This window comes from Diadema antillarum, unplaced genomic scaffold (assembly GCF_040938485.1).
Source record: "Diadema antillarum isolate AM-2024a unplaced genomic scaffold, OU_Dant_1.0 scf00000151, whole genome shotgun sequence".
NCBI lineage: Eukaryota > Metazoa > Echinodermata > Echinoidea > Diadematoida > Diadematidae > Diadema > Diadema antillarum.
In genome coordinates, this window is record NW_027271040.1 from 2,146,411 (window position 1) to 2,159,891 (window position 13,481).

Here is a 13,481-nt window from a genome sequence, read left to right on the forward strand (position 1 = left end):
GTGCCCAGCGGGAATTCGATAATTTCATGAATCATTTGGCTGTAATTTTATATAATGTATGATCGTTGCGCTCGAAGGGATTAAAAATGCGTTCTTTATTTTCTTCCGAAAATCTCTTCGCGTTTTGTACATCCGTTCTTGAACTTTTGAATGCGTTTGTTTCTATTTCCGAGCACCGATTAAGTAGGTTAACATGCGTTATTCAACAATTTTTACGCTACTATGTCACCCGGCGAGATCGCAATGATTTCATTCATTATTTCGGCTTTAATCATACACACTCATATTTAAATTATCATTCGTTAAATGATGATGAACACATCCAGATCTATTCAAACTAATACATGCGTTTGTTTCTTTTTCCGAGCACCGATTAAGTAGGTTAACATGCGTTATTCAACTATTTTTACTCTACTGTCACCTGGCAGGATCGTGATAATTTCACTAATTATTTCTGCTTTGATCATACACACTAATATTTAAATTATCATTTGTTATATGATAATGAACAAATCCAGATCTGTTCAAACTAATAAATGCGTTTGTTTCTTTTTCTGAACACCGATTAAGTATAGGTTAACATGCGTTACTCAACTATTTTAACGCTACTGTCACCCGGCGGGATCGGGGCGATGATTTTATTATTTCGGCTTTAATCATCTAAACTCATACATTTTGCTCAAAACCAGCAAAAGAACTGGAAGTCGGAACTAAAATTGGAAAGGATATAATGATGAGTTGCACACGCATTCCAATTGTCCATTTTTGGTCAAATTTTATTGTCGCTACATGAAAAGTTTTTGAATGCGTTATCTATTTTTTTTTTCTCGTTGCGCTGTGGTCTGACCTCATAATCACGCACGCGTTTCTCGCGAAAAAGAAAACCGAATGATTATGTTTAATAATTAGTAGGAACATCGGAAGGTGTTCCTGTGTCTTATCGCATGATTAAGAAGAAAACATGGAAGGAACGGTTCTCTGCAAAACGGGAAAAGACGTGGATAGCGAGATTTCGGTTTCCAATGTTTCATTTGTCGCGTGTTTGAAAGCGGCGATTTGGTCAAGAAACGGAACCTCGTTATATCCGATCAAATTGTTTATGTTTTTCTTTATCATGATTTAGCGAAATTGTCCTCGTTATAACCGGAATCTCGTTATGACCGAACACGTTATAACCGATTCGTTCTGCCATTACACGCAAAGGAAAACGGGACCGACGCGATCACCTCGTTATAAGCGGTTCCTCGTTATAACCGAACTCGTTATAACGGGGTTTCCCTGTAGTAGAGGGGACCAGCCAGCCAGCATAGCATGCGTTCTGGAGCTGGAAAAAAAAATCGTGGAGTGATGGAGAGAACCGATCTCAAACGCACGTGTGCACAGCGAACGGCTTTAAATATTGAATATAGTATTCAACTGGTTCGTCTTGTCTTTCAGTAAAAAGGAAATCAGGTGGTTGTTTCACAGGGTTGACAATTGGCAGCACTGTCTGCGGCATTTTAAATCCTTGAGCGAATAAGTTTTCATATGAGAAAAGATCTAACTCAGTAAGTTTGTGTTGTGTTGAAAGGCAAAAATAGTGCTATGCATTTCCAGAGATAATGGTTGGATTCGTAGGTTCAACAAGTGATGCATAAATGTGTATTATGTTATGTTAAAAAATTGTGTTTTTTTTTCATACCCTTGATAATAAATGACTGAATGAATACACTCACAGTGTAGTTAAATTGGTATACTTGTCATGCATAAACAGCAATATACGCAGATTTGGTGCATCACTCAAATGATAAGTGGTTTATATCACACATATAAACACATATTACTTTCATTTTGACAATCCTCGAAAAAAAATAGTAAGATATCAAATAGTAAGGACCTCCCTCATCGCCTTGCTCAAAAAACCCGGACGAGAAACTACTTTCTTTTTTTACTTGGCCTAATGTGAATCTGTTGAATCGCTGTTTTTACCTAGTGTCGAACTCATGGGCTGTAGTGGTATGACTCATAAGCTGTATGACTCATGAACCTCTTTTCAATGTCGAACTCGTGGGCTGTATGACTCGTGGGTGTCGGTCTTCTGCGATGACCCCATGAAAACTCCCAAACACATAGGCCCTATAGTGCAGTGAAGAAAGATGATGACTATGTAGGAAGCTCACATATTCTAGTGTTGTATAACGATGTAATTCCATGACAATGTCAATTGCTTAACAAGTTCACCTGTATAGAATTTCTGCATGTTTTCTTTTCGTGTTCTGCTTATTTGAGCACCCAATCATGCATTTTTATGTGAAACTGCATCATCCCCGCTCATTCATGTGATTTCATATGATTTTTGACGGTATTCCTATTCCTCACGCCAATAAATACGAATTTTAAAACTGTGTAACCATGACAGAACAACTAATTTATCGATGTTTATATGCAAGTCTGAAAATCACCCGGAGGTCTCTTTGTTTACGAATAGGCGTTACAGAATGGGAAAAATCTCAAACAGCTAGCTAAGGAACTCATCCCTAACTAGGTGTCAACAATTTCAGCTAGCTCGACGAAACGAAAAAAACGAAGAAAAAAAAATCAAAAACAAAAGCGGGCTTTCGGGTGTTTTACTGATTATCTTTTTTCTTTTGAGCCCTCCACAACCTTTACCCTACAGCATAAGAGAACGCCATTGCGCGTGTTTGTCTGCGGGTTTCTAAGGTGTATGTAGTACGTGCCAAGGATTATATAGAAATTCAGTTCAGTTCAGTTCGATTTTATTTCTGCATTTTTTTTTCAAGGAAATCATATATTGAACAATGACAACACGTGTATCTGACAACAGAATAGAAAAAAACAACAATATTACATTCATAGTATCATAATCAAAATTTTTAAAGTATAAAAATAACAATGAGATCAAAGGAATCGAGGATACACTTGTTTCAGAATAAAGGGGAAGAAAAAAAAAAACATGCAGGAGCCTGCAGTCTTTGAGCACATGCTAGATATCGAATCGTTTTATCGAAATTTAAAATCGAACAAGGAAAGTATCACTTACAGTGGCGTATCTAGGGGGGGGGGGCAAGGGGGGCACGTGCCCCGGGCGCCACTCCTTGGGGGCGCAAAAAAAAAACGAAGAAGAAGAAAAAAAGAAAAAACGAAGAAAAAAAGAAAAAAAAAGAAAAGAAAAGAAGAAGAAGGAGAAACTCACCGGAAAGGAGGGGGGAGGAAGGATGGGTGGGGGGGGGGGGGGGGGCAGAAAACCAAATCAAAAAAAGATAAAAACAAAACATAACGATGGCAAAATGACAATGTTTATTGTGTTCACACAAGAATTCCATGTTATGTAAGCTGAAATACAGTTTTCGGCTCGCTCGCTGCGCTCTCTCTCTAAATTTTATATAGGAGAAGAAGGTAAGAACAAAATGTGATGATGACGCTGACAAAATGACAATGTCTATGGTGTTCACACATGTCATTTTATATTTAGCAGGCAAAATGTTTCACGGAGCAGTTTCTGCAATTTCTTTCCTTCTGAAGCGATCGCCAATTGGATCAAAAGAAGGCGCCAACGGTTTCAAACATACGGGGGGAAGGGGGACGCCAAAAAAATCAAACAAGATAAGAACAAAACGTAATGATGACGTGGAAATATACAAATTTCGGCTCACTCGCTCGTACTAATAAGAGTATTTCTTCAAGCCCTCAGTTTGTTGGTAAAAATCGTCATCTATAAGGCCGGCACTATATCTTGATTAGAATTGAAAGATTTGATAAGCAAAAAAATACAAGAGTTCCAAGTTTTGTAAGCTGAAATACAAAAATTTTCTGCTCGCTCGCCAAAATTTATCTAAACAAAAAGGAGATAAGAACAAAACGTGATGATGATGACGCGGAAATATACAAATTTCGGCTCACTCGCTCGTACTAATTTAGAGTATTTCTTCAATTCCTCAGTTTGTTGGTAAAAATCGTTATCTATAAGGCCGTCACAATCTTGATTAGAATTGTAAGATTTGATAAGCAAAAAATGACCAGAGTTCCATGTTTTGTAAGCTGAAATACAGAAATTTTCGGCTCGCTCGCTGCGCTCGCTCGCCAAAATTTATCAAAACAAAAAGGAGATAAGAACAAAACGTGATGATGACGCGGAAATATACAAATTTCGGCTCACTTGCTCGTACTAATTCAGAGTATTTTTTCAAGTCTTCAGTTTGTTGGTAAAAATCGTTATCTATAAGGCCGTCACTGTACATTGTATCTTGATTAGAATTGTAAGATTTGATAAGCAAAAAATGACAAGAGTTCCATGTTTTGTAAGCTGAAATATAAAAAATTTTCGGCTCGCTCGCTGCGCTCACTCGCCAAAATTTATCTAAACAAAAAGGAGATAAGAACAAAACATGATAATGACGCGGAAATATACAAATTTCGGCTCACTCGCGCGTACATGGGGGGGGGGGGGCATTTCATGAAGCAATTTGTCAGAATCTATTTCGTCTGACAAACTGTTAAAAGCTACTCAAATCCTTGCTTCTGATTGGCTGAAAGCAAATTTTGTCCGACAGGTTGTCGGACAAAATGCTTCATGAAATGCCCCCCTGATTTAGAATATTTTTTAAAGTACTCAGTTTGTTGGTATAGATAAATCGTTATCTATAAGGCCGTCACAATCTTGATTAGAATTGTAAGATTTGATAAGCAAAAAATGACAAGAATTCCATGTTTTGTCAGCTGAAATACAGAAATTTTCGGCTCGCTCGCTGCGCTCGCTCGCCAAAATTTATCAAAATTCATTACATTTAAATCACCCTCAAAAGACCCCTATATGGGCTTGAAAAGCATATCATGTGGACTTTGCTTAAAGTCCCTACCGGGATGGGGTTGGGGTTGAACTCTAGTCTTTTTCAGAAATTAGGGGCGCAATTTTCGCGCTTGCCCCGGGCGCCGTTTTCCCTAGATACGCCACTGACCACTTAGTATATGATATATATATATATATATATATATATATATATACATGTATATATGTATATATATATGCATAAATATAAATATAAACATATATATAAATATAAATATGAATATATATACATATACACATGTATATTAATTCTAGGCACTTAAATTCTAACTTTGTTGTAACGGGAATTTGGCGGATCCAGGTGGGGGCGCACGTACTCAAGGCCCCGTCACACTACAGCGAATGCCCAACAAATGCCAAGCGAATGCCCAACAAATTCGAAAATGTGAAAACAGTTTGCATCCGTTGCTAATACTAGAATACTTCGTAAAATGTTTGACGTTCTTTGTATTCATTAGCTATTCGTAGGGATTCGCAGAGATACGCTGGAGATTTTGGACATGTTTAAAAAAAAACTGCTCCAGCGTATCTCTGTGAATCCCTACGAATAGCTAGTAATTACAAAGAACGCCAAGCATGTTACGAACTATTCTAGTATTACCAACGGATGTGAACATATCTTCAAATTTTCAAATTTGTTGGACATTCTTCGTTGGGCATTCGTTGGGCATTCGCTGTAGTGTGACGGGGCCTTCAGTATCATGATGGCACAACGGGACTGCACTGCATATAGTACGTGATTAAGGATAGGTTTCAGAGCCTGTATCAGTTCTGTATGGATAAGGGTCGGCAAAATTGACATAACGTATTATGCGACAATGCTCAAGGGCAAATTCAAGAGAAACGCCCCACCATTTTGTTTGCTTTTGTTCTGATTTTACACTTTTGTAATAAGGATGTTTTTTTTTTTTTTCAGTACGACAAAAATACCATAATATTTGACGAAACCATAACTTTGCAAGACCAAAGTCTCTGAAAGTATTTCACTTAACTGCCTAGTGATTCACTGGCTTCGTCATTACATTTTGTGGAATTTGATTCACATACTTTCCAGCCACTCATTGACCACAATCCCAGCGCGTTCTGATACAAACGAAAAAAAAAATCCCGAAAAGCACATTATTAACAAGAAACCTCCTCCAAATGCATACAGTGTGAAAGCACAATGGCTAAACAAAAGTTATGAGAATGCACTTTCCCGTTGACTGAGCATAACCTGTGTATATTTTCATGCAATGCCTTTTTTTACTCATTCATTCATTCATTCATTCATTTATTTCCATATCAAAACATAACATTTACACACACACAAAAAAAAAAAACAATTGTCTTGGTTCCCACATTAGTGTCGAATGTTGATGCTATAGATTATTGAGCAAAATATTTTAAAGATATAATATATCATGTGTGCAATAAAGGAAAAACTGGAGGCGATGACGTCATCAACTCATCTAATTTGCATAATGGTCATGACCAACATGTGAGAGGTCTATTACTAACTTTGTTTAGTCTGTGCCGGACTGTCATATTACTTTTACAATTCTATAGGTATATTGCTCTTGTTGCTTTCTTCGTATTTGGGATGGTAAAGAGTAATTGTCCACTGACTTTTTTTTTTCTCACGAAGTCTTTGTTCTTTAGGAATATAGGTCCTTGTAAACTATTTGCTATAATGTTCTCTTTCGCATCACAGAGACTCAGCCACAAACATGAAGACGCTTCTCTGTGTTGCGTTTGCGATCGTTGTTATCCCGTCAACACTATGCTGTTTGCCAAGCTGGAACGGAAACCAGGGACAGGACTTGTGCAAGGGCCTTGACTGCCCCACATTTCAGGAGGAATATGTTGGAAAGGTAATCAGTTTGATTTACAAACTTGCTCTTCGCATACAGAAATGAGGAAATTTCCCTATACCGGTATAATGCCTCATAACCATTTTGCGCTTCGTTACAATGTGAGTTGCAGAAATGAATATCACAAACGATGTAATTTTCATGCCTTATGATGCACAGGATAGAGAGGATCAGTGAGAATTGGATGCGCTGGTTTAACTTTGGAACTGTTTAAACCCATGAAGCGCAGCGAGTGGGTCTTAGACTACTGTATTTCAAAGTTAAGTGAGAGCATCCGATCCTCACCGATCCACGAAATAGGCCTGTACATCATGCGTGTTATAAAATGGACCCGTTAATTCATGAAATTCAACCATTTTCCCTTACACCTACAACACTATACAAGGCTTGAGCCGTGCATTTAGATTTTACCGGGCGCATGATGGCATGCGTTCGAATTTTAACGGAAGCGCGGCTCAGTGTGGATTAGAAAAAAAAAAAATATCGATGCATCACAATTGATCAATCAGGTTACAGAAATTCTAAAGGCCATTTTATAATATTAGTTATCATAGCGCTCACACAAACATCGCTTCACCCGCAGAACTATGAGGAACGTCTTTACGAGGCGGCAAACTGGGTGGGTACTCAGGTCCTTGGGTTGAAGTACGACAAGGCCGTGTCAGAGGGGTTCCATCGTGACTTCGACTACATCCAGGGGAACAACGAAGCAGGTCAGTTCGTGACGTTTTTTTACAACACAGTTAGCTGAGGACCGTCCCCTATTTCAAAGCTTTGCTTCTTGAAGATTTCCTTTTTAGAAGTCGTCGTCCATCCTTGTGGTGATGCTGAGCCTTGTCAAAGGCACATGTGTTTCATCGCTCTTCGTTACATGCAAGCAAGAAACTTACCTTTTGGTTCAAAAAATTCTTCGTTGTGTTTGAGTTTAATGACTTATTTTACATGGCCCCTACAAAGCAATTACATGGTTACAATTCAAGCAAGTAAACACATGGCTGGCGGCTTTGTGTCCCTTTTCGAGAAACACAAGTTAGTAAGCAATGTATGATGCGTATAAAGTGCCTTTAAACACGATTAACTGATTAAAGGGGTCGTGTGTTAGTGTTGGTTGAGACCTAACTTCTCTTTACTATCATTTTTAGGTAAAATAATGAAAAACTTATTTTGAGATTTGAAAGAGCATATACTTCGAAGAGGAATTCAATGTTTATTTCATGAAAATTAGTTTTGGAATGGCTGAGATATCCAAAACAGAGCGATCGTAATATAAAGTGGGACTCACCTTTTATTACAATGGCTTTTTTTAACATCATTTTATTTCATTTCATTTCATTTCGTTTATTTCATTTCCAACAATGTAAAACATTTTCATACACAAAATAACACAACATCAATACAATGTAGCAACAAAGAAAAGTACGTGAAGTTAACAATACTATACGCATCACAAAAGCAAATGAAAATTAAAACTAAAGTTGCCGGAAATGGAGAAGACATGCTAAAAAGCTAAGCTTGTATTTTGCAGTCTCCTCGTGGACAAAAAGACTAAATAACATCAAAGAAGCAAATTACTAGATATAATATAAAAGGTTCACAACACATACAGACCTATACAAACAAACAAAAAAAAAACAAACGGACAAACAAAAACAAGTAACCTCTCTTGTAAAGAGAAAAATAGAGATAGAAAAAAAAACGCAGTGAAGGAAAAAGAGGAACAGTTTTGAAAGAAGAAACAGAAAAAGACATGAGGACAGGAAAAAGGCGAGTAGGGAGAAGAGAACTTGTTTTTGGATGTCTCAGCAATTATAGTTCCAAAACCTATTTTTATCAAATAAATTCTGAATTCCTCCTAGAATGGTATGCTCTGTACTATTCATAAGTGGTTTCTTGGTATCTCGCAAAAAGTTAAAAGCCCAAACCTCATCTCCACCAATACTATACCATCCCTTTAACCTTCTGAAGGGCATAACTCCACCGATGGACTCGCATCTAAGTGTGTATCAGGAATGAGGGTCTACGGTGACATCCACTCAGCCGCATTACTGCCTTTCATATTCGAAATCAGCCAGACCAAAGCTTTCTCAAACTGCTTTGCTTCAAATATTTTTGAAACAGGAATGAAAATCCCCATGACAGTCCCAGTAGCCACCCGGGTGATCCCAGGACAGGGACCAGCATGCGAGTCCAATTTTACCATTTACTTCTTCGTCCCACATGACATCCAGTCCAACGCTCCTCAGCCAACGGATGAGAACGTCTTTATAGAGGAGTTTCCCCAGCAACGTGTCTACGTACGGTGGGTATATTTTATTATGTACAACTGCGATGCTCGTAATTTCCTATGATATTCTCTATACTTGTTTTATTCTTATTCCGTGTGTATGGATATTACTTGAGTTTATTCTCTTGCGTGGAAGTGTGACGCCAAGTTGAATATGTGCCGCTTTTCTTTGGTTTTCTGTTATTTGTGTATGTGTGCATGGGAAATCATGTTTGCCCCTGTCACTTCTTGCTATTTTTCTATGTGTGGGTGTGTGCCTGTATGTACAATGTACATGTTTGCGCGTACGCACACCCCACACGTGTGTGTGCATGTGTGTGTGTGTGTGTTTGAATGTTCCTAAGCCTCTTTTAATTAACCCATCGACAACGAATTCTGTTTGTTGTTTGCTATACACATGTTATACCAGCTCTCATTACATTTGGAAATCTTCCTAAATCACTCAATTAGAATCTATTTTTATTATAAAAATAATTATCTCTACCTCAACTCGTCATAATGATAAAGATTTCAAACATTTTCTGCTACAAAAGGATCTTAGAAATCTCCATCTTATTTGTTCAACTGCAGTGAGAAATACGCAATGCAATCTTAAATCAAGAATGTATTCATTGCGACATAAGGAATTGGTAATATCAATATCGAAATTTGCCGATCTTGTATATAGAGACTGTAATTAGTCTAACGTTTAGTACGGTTGCAAAGGTGTCTTGCAAAAGGACATCTGTGCAGTTCTATGGCCTTTTTGCCTTACATAAACACTTCAGAACACGTTTATTAACTTCGACTGTGTGCTCTCGGTGAAACTGTGGCAGGAGAGAGGAGTGGAGAACGGAAGGGGCAGAAAATTATAATTTTTTCCGCCTTTACCCCTATGCCATCTTAAAAGCCTCATAACATATTGCAGTGTCAGGAAAAAGAACGCATGATTAGTTTTCACATTTTTTTTCATTGTCGCTTCAACCTTATAGTTACGTTTAGATAGTGATCCTTCACATCGAGGATTTAAAGCCAACTTCGAGAATAAGCTCTATGGAACGCAAAGTGTCGCAAGGTTGATTTCGTTACAAAATCAGTCATGGACCGTGCGACACTTGGCGCCCCATGGAGCTTGTTCTCGAACTTAAAGATCACATTCTGAACTCTTGAAACAGAGGCAGATATTTCCATAATGTGTTTTGTCTCCTTTGTTAGGCACACGAGCACGGGATAACCACCCTATCATCTTACAAAGAATGTATCACTTCTTGGAAGGATTTAACAACATCGTTATATGATGTGCCCCATTAGACATGTGGGGGGGGGGCATGACCGGGAGGAATGCGGTATGAAACAAAGCAAAGTGTCATTTTTGCCATGTGTGAGCACGAATTTAAAAAAGGGAAAGTTTAACATTTAAACGAATATTTCTAGGCTTGTAGGAAATGGGGGGGGGGGGGGGGAGGGCACATCTTCCACACCCTCACCTCCATCCCCGCCCCTACCCTCCGCGGGTTCTTTTACCCTTAGTTGTAGAAGTAGAACGTTAGAACGTTGAGGTCGGCATTCTTTCAATTTAAACTCTAAAGACAGCATTTGAAAAACTTTCTCTGTTGTTCCCTCCCAGCTCCTTCTCTGGTCGCGCCTATGAAAAGGACTGGCTGGAAAACGCCGCGCAACTTGGTGAAGATCTTCGAGCCGACAATCGCACTTTTGTGACGTCATACTACTACACTGCAGGCTACGACTCTCCCTTCACCATATTTTTTCGACACAACGAAATCTGGTTCATTGCCACAGACTAGTAAAATTGAGGTGGTAGTGTTTATGCCGAAGACTGCTCGAAATTGCTTTTATCGATAATCGTCTGCCGAAATCGTATTTTTGTATACCCTTATTACAAAAAAAAAAGGAGGAAAAACTGTAGGCAAACTATCAACCGTCTTGATTGCTTTAATATAACAAACGGAAAATCAACGTTATTTTTTTGGGACGACAAACAAATAAAGAACACCAATCATTATAGTGCAGCCATTAGTAGCTAATTACGTGAATTTACCCTGCTGGAAATAATACAGCGTTTCACAGTATGTTCACACTGTGCTGAGGGTTTTTATAGGGAAATTCACATAGTACAATTTTCTTTTACACTGTAAACTGATGGTTCACAATGTGTTCACACTGTTAAAACGCTCGAATCTAACAGTGTGAAGATATTTCACGCTATGTTCATATTGTGTTTCACATTGTGAGACACTGTGTTCTTTCCAACAGGGACAGTGTTATTGAACGACAGTTTTTGAACCTCGGTTAGTGTTGAATGCTGTCGGATATAGTTTGTTTTACTTTTTATGAATAATGATTCCAAAGAGGTTTCCACACCTCTCCCTCAATAATTGAATAGTTTGCGAGGACAAAATATTGATAAACACTCGTGCAATTTTTTTTCATAAAAAATAGGTCGGGTCTGTGCTTTGCATTCGAGAAGAGAGCGCTTGACTTTCGCTTTCACAAACTCATCAAACAGCTCTTCTGGTATAAGTGATGATTTGTAGTATAGATACATAAAATTAAGAATGTGAAAACCATGAATGTATAATCATGGTATCACACGCATGCGTTGTAGATACTGGTATCACACAAAGGATTTTTGTTGTTCTTATTGTACAATGTTCTACATAATGTGTATGTGGATTTCCGTGGCTGTAGATTAACGTAAATGACAGTATTAAAGCAAAAAAGAACGTAATGATCTTATGAAAAAAATGTTGTCGTGGAATTAACGTGTGTATAATTATTGCCTTGGTGATCTGACAAATGATTTCGTACCTTGCATAAGCCCTTAACGACACCTATCATATAAAGTTATATATATATATATATATATATATATATATATATATACTAGTATGTATTTATATTATACATGATATATATAAATATGTACATATATATATCATATGATTATATATTATATAAATATATTATATTTAAAAATAAATTAATATATATATATATATATATATATATATATATATACATATATTATATATATTGTCCGGCAGAAAATAATGAACCATGATCCACTCGAATCCTGTAGAAGACCTGTTCCAATCACGTGTCTTATTTTCGATTTCTTGTCGAGTGTCAGGTTGACAGAGGTCGTGATATATCTAATAAGGTTTGCATTTTGTGTTTATATGTGTTTGTGTGTGTACGCGCGTATATGTGTGTGAGAAAGAAAAATTATCTGGAATCTTGAATCTTGTGTCTCATAAACAACAAACATTCATACTCCTTTTATAAGTACAGTGCACTCCAGTTAACGAACACGGTTATAACGAAATTCCGGTTACCACGAAGTAAAAATTCAGGCCGCAACATTATTTTCTCTATGTTAATTCTCATTTGCTTGGTCATAACGAATTTTTTGACATAATAAAAGAAAAGTCTTGAGGACTTCGTTATAACGGAAGTCCAATGTAATTTCAACTCTTTCCCTTTCATACTTCATTTCATACTTTCATACTTCTCTTCATTGATCGTATGCAGTTAATTCTTCTGTAAATGCATGCATCTCCAGGATGTGCAGTTTTTCTTTCTCTGCAGTATATTAGCCACTTTCCGTTTCTTATGATTACGCGCAAGTATGCTTCTCTCTGGTGTTTTGCCATAACTCCTGTGTCCGGTTTTCAGCAAATTTGACGTCCGATTTATCACCTAAATCTAGTATCAAGATAAATAAAAACACGAGAAAAATATTGTTCCTATATCCTCGTCAACATTTTGAGTGATGACGTGAAAGAAAGAGCCACAAAAACCAGAGAGGTAGAAGAAGCTTGTGGAAAAGATTCTTTGTGGGCTGATTATGTAGCACTTGATCTTATAGTTCATACCTCTGACTTTACGGGATGCACTTTGTCTTAATTGATCTATGTCGCAGAACAATTGTGACAGGAGAGGCATGATACCTTCATCTATATCAGTTGACTGTAAACAGTCTTGGAGTGGCGGAACGCTTTATTTGACATTAAGTGTAGCAATAAGCACAAAAACAAAAATAAATAACCTGTTTACATACATGTACATACATAAAAATGAGCGCAATACATTTGAAGCAGAAATTTGAGTTTACCTCATGCAAAATAATGTATTTCCCGACTTATAGTTTAAACTTTGTTCAGTATAGTCTTTGGGTAGAAGTGTTCGGAAAAAATACATGTACCAGTAGATACACTGAAAAGAAATGCCCTTAACACATAATTTATTAGCGTTCACAATTCTCAAATAAAGAATAATGTAAAAACTTAGGGTTTCGGAAGTAACAGACATTTTCCACCATGGTAGACCCTTTCTATATCATTATACTTAGTATACAATCATGATACAGTCACAGAGTTCATAATAAAAGCGCTAGATTCCACAATTAAAACGTTAGAGTGTGGTGTATAATCAATCAATCATACCGTATATCACAGAAAAAAAAATACAACGGTACCCTCCACACCAATGACTTTAA

General features: G+C 37.3%; 1 protein-coding gene across 1 annotated transcript; it reads left to right on the forward strand.

Annotated features, from left to right (window-relative positions):
• Positions 1 to 6,555: 6,555 nt before the first annotated feature.
• On the forward strand, positions 6,556 to 10,767 carry LOC139721842 (heme-binding protein 2-like). The gene is made up of 4 exons (XM_071633161.1): positions 6,556 to 6,699; positions 7,283 to 7,412; positions 8,818 to 8,998; positions 10,590 to 10,767. The coding sequence occupies exons 1-4, from the start codon at positions 6,556 to 6,558 to the stop codon at positions 10,765 to 10,767; spliced, it is 633 nt and encodes a 210-aa protein (XP_071489262.1).
• The last annotated feature ends 2,714 nt before the right edge of the window (positions 10,768 to 13,481 follow it).